The sequence below is a fragment of the Oncorhynchus tshawytscha genome, linkage group LG12 (assembly GCF_018296145.1).
Source record: "Oncorhynchus tshawytscha isolate Ot180627B linkage group LG12, Otsh_v2.0, whole genome shotgun sequence".
In the NCBI taxonomy this organism is placed as follows: Eukaryota; Metazoa; Chordata; class Actinopteri; order Salmoniformes; family Salmonidae; genus Oncorhynchus; species Oncorhynchus tshawytscha.
The window spans coordinates 10,471,912-10,487,957 of NC_056440.1; the positions used below are offsets into that span (position 1 = coordinate 10,471,912).

Sequence of the window (16,046 nt, forward strand, 5' to 3'; positions counted from 1 at the left end):
GTTGTCTACAGCTTATCATGAGGTACTCTACCTCAGGTGAGCAATACCTCAAGACTACATTAATATTAAACATTGCGCACCAGCTGTTATTGACAAATAGACACACACCCCTCTTACCAGATGTAGCTGTTCTGTCCTGCCGATGCACTGAAAAAACAGCCAAATGTAGATTATCCGTGTCATCCTTCAGAACAGTTTCACAACTTGGTGAAACATAAGATATTACAGTTTTTAATGTCCCGTTGGTAGGATAGTCTCGAACGGTGCTCATCCAGTTTATTCTCCAGAGATTGCTCGTTGGCCAATATAGCGGATGGTAGAGGCGGGTTATCTATTCGCCAACAAATTCTCACAAGGCACTCTGATCTCAGCCCCCTGTATTTCCTTATTTTCTTCATGCGAATAACAGGGATTTGGGCCTTGTCTGAGAGCAACATTATATCCTTCCTCTGACTCATTAAAGAAAAAATCTTCATCCAGTTTGAGGTGAATAATTGCTGTTCTGATAAGAAGCTCTTTTCGGTCATAAGAGACTGTAGCATCAACATTATAGACAAAATAAGTTACAAACAATGTGAAAAAACACATAAAATAGAACAATTGGTTCGTTAAGTTCCTGTAAAACGGCAACATCCACTCCGGCACCAATCCGCCACATTTAAACTTTTTATTAAGTACTTTTGTTGAAGGACCTTTGGCAGCAATTATGGCCTCGAGTCTCCTTGGGCATGAGTCTACAAGCTTGGCATACCTCTATCCATTCTTCTTTTCAGATCCTCTCAAGTTCTGTCAGGTTGGATGGGGAGCGTCGCTGCGCAGCTATTTTCAAGTTTCTCCAGAGATATTCGATCAGGTTTAAGTCCGGGCTCTGGCTGTTTCACTCAAGGACATTCAGAGACTTGTCCCGAAGCCACTCCTGCATTGTCTTGGCTGTGAGCTTATGTTCGTTGTCCTGTTAGAATGTGAACATTCGCCTCAGTCTGAGGTCCTGAGTGCTCTGGAGCAGGTTTTCATCAAGGATCTTTCTGTACTTTGCTTCGTTCATCTTTCCTGCAATCCTGACTATTCTCCCAGTCCCTGCCGCAGAAAAACATCCCCACAGCATGATGCTGCCACCACTATGCTTCACTGTATGGATGGTGCCAGGTTTCTTCCAGATGTGACGTTTGGAATTTAGACTAAAGAATTCAATCTTGGTTTCCTCAGATCAGAGAATCTTGTTTCTCATTGTTCCGAGAGTCCTTTAGGTGCCTTTTGGCAAACAACAAGCAGGCTGTCATGTGCCTTTTACTGAGGAGTGGCTTCCGTCTGTCCACTCTACCATAAAGGCCTGATTGGTTGAGTGCTGCAGAGATTGTTGTCCTTCTGGAAGGTTCTCCATCTCCACAGAGGAACTCTATAACTCTGTCAGAGTGACCGTCAGGTTCTTGGTCACCTCCCTGACCAATGCCCTTCTCCCCTGATTGCTCAGTTTGGCTGGGCGGCCAGCTCTAGGAAGAGTCTTGGTGGTTTCAAATTCCTTCCATTTAAGAAAGGAGACCATTGTGTTCTTGAGGACCTTCAATGCTGCAGACATTTGTTGGTACCCTTTCCCATATCTGGGCCTCAACACAATCCTGTCTTGGAGCTCTATGGACAATTCCTTCGACCTCCTGGCTTGGTTTTTGCTCTGACATGCACTGTCAACTGTGGGACCTTATATAGACAGGGGTGTGCCTTTCCAAATCATGTACAATCAATTATATTTATCACAGGTGGACTCCAATCAAGTTGTAGAAACATCTCAAGGATGATCAATGGAAACAGACCTCATCATAATTACACCAGTCCAGACCTCATCATAATTACACCAGTCCAGACCTCATCTTAACTACACCAGTCCAGACCTCATCATAACTACACCAGTCCAGACCTCATCATACCTAAACCAGTCCAGACCTCATCTTAACTACACCAGTCCAGACCTCATCATAACTACACTAGTCCAGACCTCATCTTAACTACACCAGTCCAGACCTCATCATACCTAAACCAGTCCAGACCTCATCTTAACTACACCAGTCCAGACCTCATCATAACTACACCAGTCCAGACCTCATCATAACTACACCAGTCCAGACCTCATCATAACTACACCAGTCCAGACCTCATCATACCTAAACCAGTCCAGACCTCATCTTAACTACACCAGTCCAGACCTCATCATAACTACACTAGTCCAGACCTCATCTTAACTACACCAGTCCAGACCTCATCATACCTAAACCAGTCCAGACCTCATCTTAACTACACCAGTCCAGACCTCATCATAACTACACCAGTCCAGACCTCATCATACCTAAACCAGTCCAGACCTCATCATAACTACACCAGTCCAGACCTCATCATACCTAAACCAGTCCAGACCTCATCATACCTAAACCAGTCCAGACCTCATCATACCTAAACCAGTCCAGACCCCATCATAACTACACCAGTCCAGACCCCATCATACCTAAACCAGTCCAGACCTCATCATAACTACACCAGTCCAGACCTCATCATAACTACACCAGTCCAGACCTCATCATAACTACACCAGTTCAGACCTCATCATAACTACACCAGTTCAGGCCTCATCATAACTACACCAGTTCAGGCCTCATCATAACTACACCAGTTCAGTCCGTACTCTTCTTACTGTATCTGTTTCGTTTTTCCATCCATGTATTTTTAGCCTGTTGGTCATGTGGTCTGTGTCTGAAAAGACACAATGGTGCCAGTTGTGTCAGCAGAAGGCAGGATAGGTACACAACATGCTGTTGGTCTTAAGATAATCTTTTCAATGTGTTGTTTTTAGCTGTGGGATAGAAAGCCATACCCCTTACCACATTCTCTACCTTCTCCCTCCCCTAGTCCCCCCTCCCTCCCTTAGTCCCCCTCCCTCCCCTAGTCCCTATCCCTCCCTAGTCCTTTCTCCCTCCCCTAGTCCCTTCTCCTCCCTAGTCCCTATCCCTCCCTAGTCCCTATCCCTAGTCCCTTCTCCCTCCCTTACTCCCTCTCCTCCCTAGTCCCCCTCCCTCCCTAGTCCCCCTCCCTCCCCTAGTCCCTATCCCTCCCTAGTCCCTTCTCCCTCCCTTACTCCCCTCTCCCTCCCCTAGTCCCCCTCCCTCCCCTAGTCCCTATCCCTCCCTAGTCCCTTCTCCCTCCCTTACTCCCCTCTCCCTCCCTAGTCCCCCTCCCTCCCCTAGTCCCTATCCCTCCCCTAGTCCCTATCCCTCCCTAGTCCCTTCTCCCTCCCCTAGTCCTTCTCCCTCCCTTACTCCCCTCTCCCTCCCTAGTCCCCTCTCCCTCCCTAGTCCCCTCTCCCTCTCCCTTCTGCCTCTCCTTTCCCTCCCTAGTCCCCCTCCCTCCCCTACTCCCTCTTCCTTCTCCCTCCCTAGTCCCCTCTCCCTCCCCTAGTCCCCCTCCCTCCCTAGTCCCTATCCCTCCCTAGTCCCTTCTCCCTCCCTTACTCCCCTCTCCCTCCCTAGTCCCTATCCCTCCCTAGTCCCTTCTCCCTCCCTTACTCCCCTCTCCCTCCCTAGTCCCCCTCCCTCCCCTAGTCCCTATCCCTCCCCTAGTCCCTATCCCTCCCTAGTCCCTTCTCCCTCCCTTACTCCCCTCTCCCTCCCCTACTCCCCTCTCCCTCCCCTAGTCCCTTCTCCCTCCCTAGTCCCTATCCCTCCCTAGTCCCTATCCCTAGTCCCTTCTCCCTCCCTTACTCCCCTCTCCCTCCCTAGTCCCCCTCCCTCCCCTAGTCCCCCTCCCTCCCCTAGTCCTATCCCTCCCTAGTCCCTTCTCCCTCCCTTACTCCCCTCTCCCTCCCTAGTCCCCCTCCCTCCCCTAGTCCCTATCCCTCCCCTAGTCCCTTCTCCCTCCCTTACTCCCCTCTCCCTCCCCTAGTCCCCCTCCCTCCCTAGTCCCTATCCCTCCCTAGTCCCTTCTCCCTCCCTAGTCCCTTCTCCCTCCCTTACTCCCCTCTCCCTCCCTAGTCCCTCTCCCTCCCTAGTCCCCTCTCCCTCTCCTTCTGCCTCTCCTTTCCCTCCCTAGTCCCCCTCCCTCCCCTACTCCCCTCTTCCTTCTCCCTCCCTAGTCCCCTCTCCCTCCCTAGTCCCCCTCCCTCCCCTAGTCCCTATCCCTCCCTAGTCCCTTCTCCCTCCCTTACTCCCCTCTCCTCCCTAGTCCCTATCCCTCCCTAGTCCCTTCTCCCTCCCTTACTCCCTCTCCCTCCCCTAGTCCCCCTCCCTCACCTAGTCCCTATCCCTCCCTAGTCCCTATCCCTCCCTAGTCCCTTCTCCCTCCCTTACTCCCCTCTCCCTCCCTAGTCCCCTCTCCCTCCCCTAGTCCCTCTCCCTCTCCCTTCTGCCTCTCCTTTCCCTCCCTAGTCCCCCTCCCTCCCCTACTCCCCTCTTCCCTCTCCCTCCCTAGTCCCCTCTCCCTCCCCTAGTCCCCCTCCCTCCCTAGTCCCCTCTCCCTCCCTAGTCCCCCTCCCTCCCTAGTCCCCCTCTCCCTCCCTAGTCCCCCTCCCTCCCTAGTCCCCTCTCCCTCAACCTACTCGCCTCTCCCTCCCTAGTCCCTCCTCCTCCCTAGTCCCCCTCCCTCCCTTAGTCCCCTCTCCCTCCCTAGACCCCTCTCCCTCCCTAGTCCACCCTCCCTCCCCTAGACCCCTCTCCCTCCCCTAGTCCACTCTCCCTCCCCTAGTCCCCTACTCCCCTCTCCCTCCCCTAGTCCCTACTCCCTCTCCTCCCTAGTCCCCCTACTCCCTCTCCCTCCCTAGTCCCCTACTCCCCTCTCCCTCCCTAGTCCCCTCTCCCTCCCCTAGTCCCCTACTTCCCTCTCCCTCCCTAGTCCCCTCTCCCTCCCTAGTCCCCTACTCCCTCTCCCTCCCTAGTCCCCTACTCCCCTCTCCCTCCCCTAGTCCCCTCTCCCCTCTCCCTCCCCTAGTCCCCTCCCCTTCTCCCTCCCTAGTCCCCCTCCCTCCCTAGTCCCCTCTCCCTTCTCCCTCCCCTCTCCCTCCCTAGTCCCCTCTCCTCCCCTAGTCCCCCTCCCTCCCCTAGTCCCCCTCCCTCCCCTAGTCCCCTCTCCCTCCCCTACTCGCCTCTCCCTCCCCTACTCGCTCCTGCCTCCCCTACTCGCTCCTCCCTCCCTAGTCCCCCTCTCTCCCCTAGTCCCCTCTCCCTCCCCTAGTCCCCTCTCCCTCCCCTAGACCCCTCTCCCTCCCTAGTCCCCCTCCCTCCCCTAGACCCCTCTCCCTACCCTAGTCCCTCTCCTTCTCCCTCTCCTTTCCCTCCCTAGTCCCCTCTCCCTCCTCCCTCCCCTAGTCCCCTCTCCCTCCCCTAGTCCCCTCTCCCTCCCCTAGTCCCCCTCCCTCCCCTAGTCCCCTCTCCCTCCCCTACTCGCCTCTCCCTCCCCTAGTCCCTCCTCCCTCCCCTAGTCCCCCTCCCTCCCTTAGACCCCTCTCCCTCCCCTAGTCCACCCTCCCTCCCCTAGACCCCTCTCCCTCCCCTAGTCCCTTCTTCCTCCCTTACTCCCCTCTCCCTCCCCTAGTCCCCTACTCCCCTCTCCCTCCCCTAGACCCCTCTCCCTCCCCTAGTCCCCTACTCCCCTCTCCCTCCCTAGTCCCCTCTCCCTCCCTAGACCCCTCTCCCTCCCCTAGTCCACCCTCCCTCCCCTAGACCCCTCTCCCTCCCCTAGACCCCACTCCCTCCCCTAGTCCCTCCTCCCTCCCTAGTCCCTTCTTCCTCCCTTACTCCCCTCTCCCTCCCCTAGTCCCCTACTCCCCTCTCCCTCCCCTAGTCCACCCTCCCTCCCCTAGTCCACCCTCCCTCCCCTAGTCCACCCTCCCTCCCCTACTCCCCTCTCCCTCCCTAGTCCACCCTCCCTCCCCTAGTCCACCCTCCCTCCCTAGTCCCCTCTCCCTCCCTAGACCCCTCTCCCTCCCCTAGTCCACCCTCCCTCCCTAGACCCCTCTCCCTCCCCTAGACCCCACTCCCTCCCCTAGTCCCTCCTCCCTCCCCTAGTCCCTTCTTCCTCCCTTACTCCCCTCTCCCTCCCCTAGTCCCCTACTCCCTCTCCCTCCCTAGTCCACCCTCCCTCCCCTAGTCCACCCTCCCTCCCTAGTCCACCCTCCCTCCCCTAGACCCCTCTCCCTCCCCTAGTCCCTTCTTCCTCCCTTACTCCCCTCTCCCTCCCCTAGTCCCCTACTCCCCTCTCCCTCCCCTAGACCCCTCTCCCTCCCCTAGTCCACCCTCCCTCCCCTAGTCCACCCTCCCTCCCTAGACCCCTCTCCCTCACCTAGTCCCTTCTTCCTCCCTTACTCCCCTCTCCCTCCCCTAGTCCCCTACTCCCCTCTCCCTCCCCTAGACCCCTCCCTCCCTAGTCCACCCTCCCTCCCTAGTCCACCCTCCCTCCCCTAGACCCCTCTCCCTCCCCTAGACCCCTCTCCCTCCCCTAGACCCCTCTCCCTCCCCTACTCCCCTCTCCCTCCCCTACTCCCCTCTCCCTCTCCTAGTCCCCTACTCCCCTCTCCCTCCCCCAATCCCCTACTCCCTCTCCCTCCCCTAGACCCCTCACCCTCCCCTACTCCCCTCTCCCTCCCTAGTCCCCTACTCCCCTCTCCTAGTCCCTCTCCCTCCCCTAGTTCCCTACTCCCCTCTCTTAGTCCCCTCTCCTCCCTACTCCCCTCTCCCCCTAGTCCCTACTCCCCTCCCTAGTCCCCTAGTCCCCTCTCCCTCCCCTAGTCCCCTACTCCCTCCCCTAGTCCCCTCTCCCTCTCCTAGTCCCCTCTCCCTCCCTAGTCCCCTCTCCCTCCCCTAGTCCCCTACTCCCCTCTCCTAGTCCCAACTCCAGTCCAGGAGGTTCCACCATAATGCCCAAACCTATACATTTCTTTAAGATGGTCACCTAAATGAAAGAGAGGAAGGGAGCATTTTGCCCTTTGACCTTTCTCAAAATGGAGCCAGTGGAATCCATTGGCCCTACATAGAGATCTTTGTTACTTTGACAACAGATCAATTTTTTTTAACCTTTATTTAACTAGGCAAGTCAGTTAAGAACAAATTCTTATTTTCAATGACGGCCTAGGAACAGTGGGTTAACTGCCTGTTCAGGGGCAGAACGACAGATTTGCAGCTTGTCAGCTCGGGGGTTTGAACTTGCAACCTTCCGGTTACTAGTCCAACGCTCTAACCACTAGGCTACCCTGCCGTTCTCATTGGCAGGTTTGAACTGTTTACAATAAAGAGGTCCAGGTGATGATACTCTACCTAAAGTCACATGATACACACCTACTGGCCATTCTACCGCCAAGTTCTACCCCCTCTCCCTTGTCCTTTCGCTTGGCTAGGCCATGGGTTGGACAAGGCTGGTGACAGAAGACCTCCTCCCCACTTCCTCCCCCCTCCTCCATCTACCTTCCTCCTCCCCCTCCTCATCCCCCTACCTTCATTCTCACCCCCCCCCCTCTACCTCTACCTCTACCCACCTCTACCTCTACCTCTACCCCTTACCCTAGCCTCCTCTATCGCCTGTGCATGGAATTGTAGCTATGCTGCTCAGACTAACACGCGCCCCCTGGTGTTTGCATGCAGTCATTGCATCCAGCAGATCGTGGAGGCGGTGCTACACTGCCATCAAATGGGCGTGGTGCATCGAGATCTAAAGGTGGGTAACAGGTCCGTTCAGTATCCGTTCAGTGTCCGTTCAGTGTCCGTTCAGTGTCCGTTCAGTGTCCGTTCAGTGTCCGTTCAGTGTCCGTTCAGTGTCCGTTCAATGTATGTTCAGTGTCTGTTCAGTGTCCATTCAGTGTCTGTTCTGTGTCATTCAGTGTCTGTTCAGTGTCTATTCAGCGTGTGTTCAGTGTCCATTCTGTGTGTGTGTGTGTGTGTGTGTGTGTGTGTGTGTGTGTGTGTGTGTGTGTGTGTGTGTGTAGTGTCCATTCTGTGTGTGTGTGTGTGTGTGTGTGTGTGTGTGTGTGTGTGTGTGTGTGTGTGTGTGTGTGTGTGTGTGTATCATCTATGTGTGTGTATGTGTGTGTTGGGGGTGTGTGTCCTCTATAGGCGTGTTAAGCGCAATTGTCCAACATCACTGTTTGTGGACAGATATAGCTATCTAGCGCTGTCTGTAAAATATAGTAACACCTCTCTAGAGAAGACTGAGCTGAGCTGTTCAGTAAATCTTTAGCCTGTCAGTCCTACCAAGTAGTTTCTAGTTTTAAAAAAACAACACCTTTATTTAACCAGGTAGGCAAGTTGAGAACAAGTTCTCATTTAGAACTGCGACCTGGCCAAGATAAAGCAAAGCAGTGCAACAAAAACAACAACAACACAGAGTTACACATAAACAAACATACAGTCAATAACACAATAGAAAACGTCTTAATACAGTGTGTGCAAATGAGGTAAGATAAGGGAGGTGAGGCAATAAATAGGCCATGGTGGCAAAATAATTACAATATAGCAATTAAACACTGGAGTGATAGATGTGCAGAAGATGAATGTGCAAGTAGAGATACTGGGGTGCAAAGGAGCAAAACAAATATCGGGATGAGGTAGTTGGATGGGCTAATTACAGATGGGCTATGCACAGGTGCAGTGATCTGTGAGCTGCTCTGACAGCTGGTGCTTAAAGTTAGTGAGGGACATATGAGTCTCCAGCTTCATTGATTTTTGCAGTTCGTTCCAGTCATTGGCAGCAGAGGACTGTAAGGAAAGGTGGCCAAAGGAGGATTTGGCTTTGGGGGTGACCAGTGAGATATACCTGCTGGAGCACATACTACGGGTGGGTGTTGCTGTGGTGACCAGTGAGCTGAGATAAGGCGGGACTTTACCTAGCAAAGGCTTTTTGATGACATGGGAGCCAGTGGGTTTGGCGATGAATATGAAGTGAGGGCCAGCCAATGAGAGCACACAGGTCACAGTGGTGGGTAGTATTTGGGGCATTGGTGACAAAATACGGGGCATTGCTGAGCAGAGTGTTGGAGGCTATTTTGTAAATGACATCGCCAAAGTCAAGGATTGATGGGATAGTCAGTTTTACGAGGGTATGTTTGGCAGCATGAGTGAAGGATGCTTTGTTGCGAAATAGTGAGCCGATTCTAGATTTAATTTTGGATTGGAGATGATTAATGCCACGAAAGGAGTGTTGTATGGCATTGAAGCTCACCTTGAGGTTAGTTAACACAGTGTCTGAAGAAGGGCCAGAAGTATACAGAACGGTGTCGTCTGCGTAGAGGTGGATCAGAGAATCACCACCAGCAAGAGCCATATCATTGATGTATACAGAGAAGAGAGTCAGCCCGAGGATTGATCCCTGTGGCACCCCCATAGAGACTGCCAGAGGTCCGGACAACAGGCCCTCCGATTTGACACACTGAACTCTATCAGAGAAGTAGTAGGTGAACCAGACGAGGCAGTCATTTGAGAAACCAAGGCTGTTGAGTCTGCCGATAAGAATGTGGTGATTGACAGAGTCGAAAGCCTTGGCCAGGTCGATGAATACGGCTGCACAGTATCTCTTATCGATGGCAGTTATGACATCGTTTAGGACCTTGAGCGTGGCTGAGGTGCACCCATGACCATCTCGGGAGCCAGATTGCATAGTGGAGAAGGTACGGTGGGATTCGAAATGGTCGGTAATCTGTTTGTTAACTTGGCTTTCGAAGACCTTAGAAAGGCAGGGTAGAATAGAATAGATATAGGTCTGTAGTAGAGGTCGACTGATTATGATTTGGGTCTAGAGTGTCTCCCCCTTTGAAGAGGGGGATGACCACGGTAGCTTTCCAATCTTTGGGGACCTCAGACAATACGAAAGAGAGTTTGAACAGGCTAGTAATAGGGGTTGCAACAATTTCGGCAGATCATTTTAGAAAGAAAGGGTCCAAACTGTCTAGCCCAGCTGATTTGTAGGTGTCCAGATTTTGCAGCTCTTTCAGAACATCAGCTTTCTGAATTTGGGTGAAGGAGATCAGTCTCCTGTCTTCAGGTCAGAATCCTCTCCTACAGGCTTATCTCTCTCTCTGCACCATGGGATCTGTCCAATACGATCTTTCACATATCTCTGATGGTGCCTTGCAAAATGCTGCTCCTCTATCTCTCTCCAGTTGTTGAAACAGCACCTCTCCCCCTTTCCCAAATGCAGTCCCTCTCTCACCTATCATCTTGTTGAAACAGCACTCTCCCCCTTTCCAAATGCAGTCCCTCTCTCACCTATCATCTGGTTGAAACAGCAACTCTCCCCCTTTCCAAATGCAGTCCCTCTCTCACCTATCCTCTTGTTGAGACAGCACCTCTCCTAGTCTGGGGAGAATGCCAGTATGCATGCTTGTTATGCTATCTGACGGATGGGTCTTCTATGCTATGCTAGTCCTCTCTCGGAACAGAATTTGATCACCAGTTTAAATGGTTCAGGATTTGGGCCCTTTATCTACTTCCACAGGGTCAGATGAACTCGTGGATACCATTTGCATGTCTCTGTGTTTAGTAGGAAGGAAGTTAGAGGTCATTTTGTGAGCCAATGCTATGCTAGCAGATACCCATAGATCTCTGGTCATTGCGCTGATGCTAGTTAGCAATTGCGCTAGCCCTAGTTAGCAGCTTTATTCAAACTGCACGCAAAGACAGAAAAATGGTGCCCATTAACTAGTCTGACTCTGGGGATGTAGATTGCCAAAATCCCAAAGTATCCCTTTAAATTGCTTGTAAGAATGGTTGTAGTGTGTGCTGGATTAAAGTTAGCCCCTTGTCAATATGATTCCCAATATGATTCCCAAAATGGGTTCTCAAAGGGAATTGATTCTTTGCCACATCCAGTTTAAATTTGTCTCTATGGTTCTTCCAATTTATAGCTTCCTGTAAGTATGTATTTATAGGTCAGATGACAGAACCTTGTTCTAATTGGTCAGAGCCTCTGTGCTGAGTGTTGTGATTGGAGTGCAGCAGCAGTCCTGTCATCTCTCCTATCATGTGTGCGTGCGTGTGTGTGCGTGCGTGTGCGTGCGTGTGTGCGTGTGTGCGTGTGTGCGTGCGTGCGTGCGTGCGTGCGTGTGTGCGTGTGTGCGTGCGTGCGTGCGTGCGTGCGTGTGTGCGTGCTTGTGTGCGTGTGTGCGTGTGTGCGTGTGTGCGTGCGTGTGTGTGCGTGTGTGCGTGCGTGCGTGTGTGCTTGTGTGCGTGTGTGCGTGCGTGTGTGTGCGCGTGCGCGTGTGCGCGCGCGCGTGTGTGTGTGTGTGTGCGTGTGTGTTATACATGTTTTTATGGCTGCTTGTTGTCTTGCATGATGCTGCGTGTGTGTTTTCAGTTCTAGACCAGGATAACACCTCGTCAGACCCCAGCGCCGGCCTCGGCAACATTCTTCCTGTTTATCAGAACTGTTGTGGATATTTCTTTATTTAGCCACACCTATCAGGTTACAGTCCTTAGCTCTGGGGCATTTCACACAATATGTCATAGTGATGGCTGAGGACAGCCTCAGAGAGGGTCTGAGAGGCCAGGAGATCGCTCCAATGAAGTGGAGACAACCAGGAGATCGCTCCAACGAAGTGGAGACAACCAGGAGATCGCTCCAACGAAGTGGAGACAACCAGGAGATCGCTCCAACGAAGTGGAGACAACCAGGAGATCGCTCCAACGAAGTGGAGACAACCAGGAGATCGCTCCAACGAAGTGGAGACAACCAGGAGATCGCTCCGAAGTGGAGACAACCAGGAGATCGCTCCAACGAAGTGGAGACAACCAGGAGATCGCTCCAACGAAGTGGAGACAACCAGGAGATCGCTCCAACGAAGTGGAGACAACCAGGAGATCGCTCCAACGAAGTGGAGACAACCAGGAGATCGCTCCAACGAAGTGGAGACAACCAGAGAGTTATGAATAATTGATTAGTGTGGAATAGACTTAGGCGGTATCCAGATTGTCTTACCTTCATACCGACCTTGTAACATCCCGGGATATTCGTTAATACTGGCACTGAACACAAGGAGCAATATTTTCAAACCCCACTGAGCCGCTGAGATCCGAAGGTTAGCCATGCTAACAAGTACATGTTAAAATCCCATATGCTAACTAAATGCTAACAAGTACATGTTAAAATCCCATATGCTAACTAAATGCTAACAAGTACATGTTAAAATCCCATATGCTAACTAAATGCTAACAAGTACATGTTAAAATCCCATATGCTAACTAAATGCTAACAAGTACATGTTAAAATCCCATATGCTAACTAAATGCTAACAAGCACATTGCAAACATTTTATACAGTCTCTGGCATAAACTATTTGCAGGACAGACATCTCAGTTCACAAAGTTATACAAGTAACTCAAAAATGCTACACAGTTTGCTGCACGTATGAAACAAATATTAGATAGCAAGGCTCTTGATCCAGGAGGGGATTCTCGGCCGTTACCAAGCGAAGCTTGAATTTGTAAGAAGCTAACCACTTAGTTAGATAGCTAACTAGCTACTAAATTAGCAAACCAAATGCATAACTGCAGAGCATTTAGCACATTTTAGACAGTCAACTTAATAGTTACAAGAAATCTAGCTGGTATATATTTTTAGTTGTTAATTCCATATTGTAACTAGATCACCTGGAGAGTGCTGCACCACAGTGACTCACAAGGCTCCGGTCTAACGTTGTTGTGTGTTGTAAACAAACACCACGTGACTGGGGACTACGATAAGGTTCATAATGAAAAATGAGGTGCCAGGTGAAATTAAGAACCTGACCTGCTTTAACCTCTAACGTATTGCACAAGTCGACTGCAGGTATTTACTTAAAAGGTACCTACAAATATTGCAATGATTAAAAATCATTTCTACGGTATTGACGGTATTGAAAAAAAAATCCCGTGGCCATTTCCAATACCCCCGGTATACAATATATACGGTATACTGCCCAAGCCTAGTATGGAAAGCAGGTCTATGAAGATGTTCTGTTCGTATGCTTCTTCTAATGTCCCAAAAACAGAGGAAATAGGCCACTGACTGGAAAGGACATTGTTGTCCGACTTCGACACAAGTTCCCGGGTCATTTGAGGCTGACAGAGGTACTGAATTAACTCAACTGACATGAGACAAATGGAGACTTAATTTATTAGTTGATTTTGTTGAAATATGACAGTATAAAACTCCAAATGGTAATTTGGCTGAGATATTACGGCACTAGAGCCCAAATCCTGTAAGCCTCTCTCAGCTCTTTGTCAGTCAGAGTAAATTACCCAACCCTGTCTCTGGTTTCACAATATGGCCGTTAGTTGCCTTAAATTGGAGTGCCTTTTCAATGGAGGTCTGTCTGCCTACATCTCTGCCTGTCTGTCTGTCTGTCTCTCTCTCTCTCTCTCTCTCTCTCTCTCTCTCTCTCTGCATGAGTTTGTGTGTGCGTAAGAAGGAAGGAAGGACCTGGATTTGTGTGTTGCTGCATAGCGCTATGCAGACAGGATGACTGTCTGACTCTCTGTCTGTCTCTGTTTGCCTGTCTGTCTGACTCTCTTTCTGTCTCTGTCTGTCTGTCTGTCTGTCTGTCTGTCTGTCCTGTCTGTCTGTCTGTCTGTCTGTCTGTCTGTCTGTCTGTCTGTCTGTCTGTCTGTCTGTCTGTCTGTCTGTCTGTCTGTCTGTCTGTCTGTCTGTCTGTCTGTCTGTCTGCGCGTGGTGAATTTCTATGTGTTTGTGCGGGTGGCCTGGATATTGTATGCCTGTCCACCTATTCATTGGAAGCTTGTGGTTAATCTGAATTCCACCCACAATCACAGCAGGGATTATCCCAACACTGCAGTGTTGGCAAGTTTGAACTTTCTCCTTACAAATGTGTAAACCCTGAATCATAGGCCTGAGAGAGTGATGACACGGCCTCAGCCTTCTAGTCTCTCTCCCCTTCTCTCTTTTGCTGTATCTCTCCATTTCTCTCTCTTTAGCTCTTTTTTGTTCACTATCTCTCCCTTCTCACTATCTCTCCCTTCTCACTCTTCTCACTATCTCTCCCTTCTCACTATCTCTCCCTTCTCACTATCTCTCCCTTCTCACTCTTCTCACTATCTCTCCCTTCTCACTATCTCTCCCTCTCTATTTTTTCTCTCTTCTCTCTCTTTAGCTGTCTCTTTCTTTCTCACTATCTCTCCCTTCTCACTATCTCTCCGTTTTCTTTCTCTCTCCCGAGCGAGCGAGGGGTAGAAGAGAGGGAGAGGAGGAGGAGAGGGTGGAAACTAAGGGAGTGATGAAGGAGGGGAGAGGGCATGTAAGAATGAAAGATAAAGAGGAAGACAGGCTGCAATGACAAGCTACTACAATGACAAGCTACTACAATGATAAGCTACTACAATGACAAGCTACTACAATGATAAGCTACTACAATGACAAGCTACTACAATGATAAGCTACTACAATGATAAGCTACTACAATGACACAAGCTATTGCAATGACAAGCTACTGGAATGTCGAGCTACTGGAATGACGAGTTACTGCAATGACGAGCTACTGCAGTGACACAAGCTACTGCAATGACACAAGCTACTGCAATGACAAGCTACTGCAATGACACAAGCTACTGCAATGACACGAGCTACTGCAATGACATAAGCTACTGCAATGGCATGAGCTACTGCAATGACATAAGCTACTGCAATGACATGAGCTACTGCAATGACAAGCTACTGCAATGACACGAGCCACTGCAATGACACAAGCCACTGCAATGACACAAGCTACTGCAATGACACAAGCTACTGCAATGACTAGCTACTGCAATGACACAAGCTACTGCAATGACACAAGCTACTGCAATGACACGAGCTACTGCAATGACACAAGCTACTGCAATGACAATCTACTGCAATGACAAGCTACTGCAATGACAAGCTACTGCAATCACACGAGCTACTGCAATGACAAGCTACTGCAATGACATGAGTTACTGCAATGACACCAGCTACTGCAATGACAAGCTACAGCACTGCAATGACATGAGCTACTGCAATAACAAGCTACTGTAATGACAAGCTACTGCAATGACAAGCTTCTGCAATGACAAGCTACTGCAATGACTAGCTACTGCAATGACACGAGCTACTGCAATGACAAGCTACTGCAATGACACCAGCTACTGCAATGACAAGAGCTACTGCAATGACAAGCTACTGCAATGACAAGCTACTGCAATGACAAGCTACTGCAATGACAAGCTAATGACAAGCTACTGCAATGACAAGCTTCTGCAATGACAAGGTACTGCAATGACAAGCTGACAAGCTACTGCAATGACAAGCTACTGCAATGACAAGCTACTGCAATGACAAGCTACTGCAATGACAATGCAATGACAAATGACTGACAAGCTACTGCAATGACAAGCTTCTGCAATGACAAGCTACTGCAATGACAAGCTACTGCAATGACATGACAAGCTACTGCAATGACAAGCTTCTGCAATGACAAGCTACTGCAATGACAAGCTACTGCAATGACAAGCTTCTGCAATGACAATGACAAGCTGCAATGACAAGCTTCTGCAATGACAAGCTACTGCACTGCAATGACAAGCTACTGCAATGACAAGCTTCTGCAATGACAAGCTGCAATGACAAGCTACTGCACTGCAATGACAAGCTAATGACAAGCTACTGCAATGACAAGCTACTGCAATGACAAGCTGAATGACAAGCTACTGCAATGACAAGCTTCTGCAATGACAAGCTACTGCAATGACAAGCTTCTGCAATGACAAGCTACTGCAATGACAAGCTACTGCAATGACAAGCTTCTGCAATGACAAGCTACTGCAATGACAAGCTTCTGCTGCAATGACAAGCTTCTGCAATGACAAGCTACTGCAATGACAAGCTACTGCAATGACAAGCTTCTGCAATGACAAGCTACTGCTGCAATGACAAGCTTCTGCAATGACAAGCTACTGCAATGACAAGCTACTGCAATGACAAGCTTCTGCAATGACAAGCTACTGCAATGACAAGCTACTGCAATGACAAGCTGAATGACAAGCTTCTGCAATGACAAGCTACTGCAATGACAAGCTTCT

The 16,046-nt window shown here is 50.3% G+C and overlaps 1 protein-coding gene across 18 annotated transcripts in view; it reads left to right on the plus strand.

Moving 5' to 3' along the window:
• Positions 1-16,046, plus strand: part of LOC121847918 (calcium/calmodulin-dependent protein kinase type II subunit beta-like) — a 138,121-nt gene that overhangs the window by 55,515 nt on the left and 66,560 nt on the right. For 8 of the 18 annotated variants that reach the window (XM_042331316.1, XM_042331320.1, XM_042331322.1 and 5 more), the window contains one exon: positions 7,611-7,683. The exons of the other annotated variants lie outside the window; for them this stretch is intronic. In XM_042331316.1, the coding sequence (XP_042187250.1) occupies positions 7,611-7,683 (73 nt within the window). The remainder of the gene's footprint in view (positions 1-7,610; positions 7,684-16,046) is intronic. 18 annotated transcript variants of the gene reach the window in all.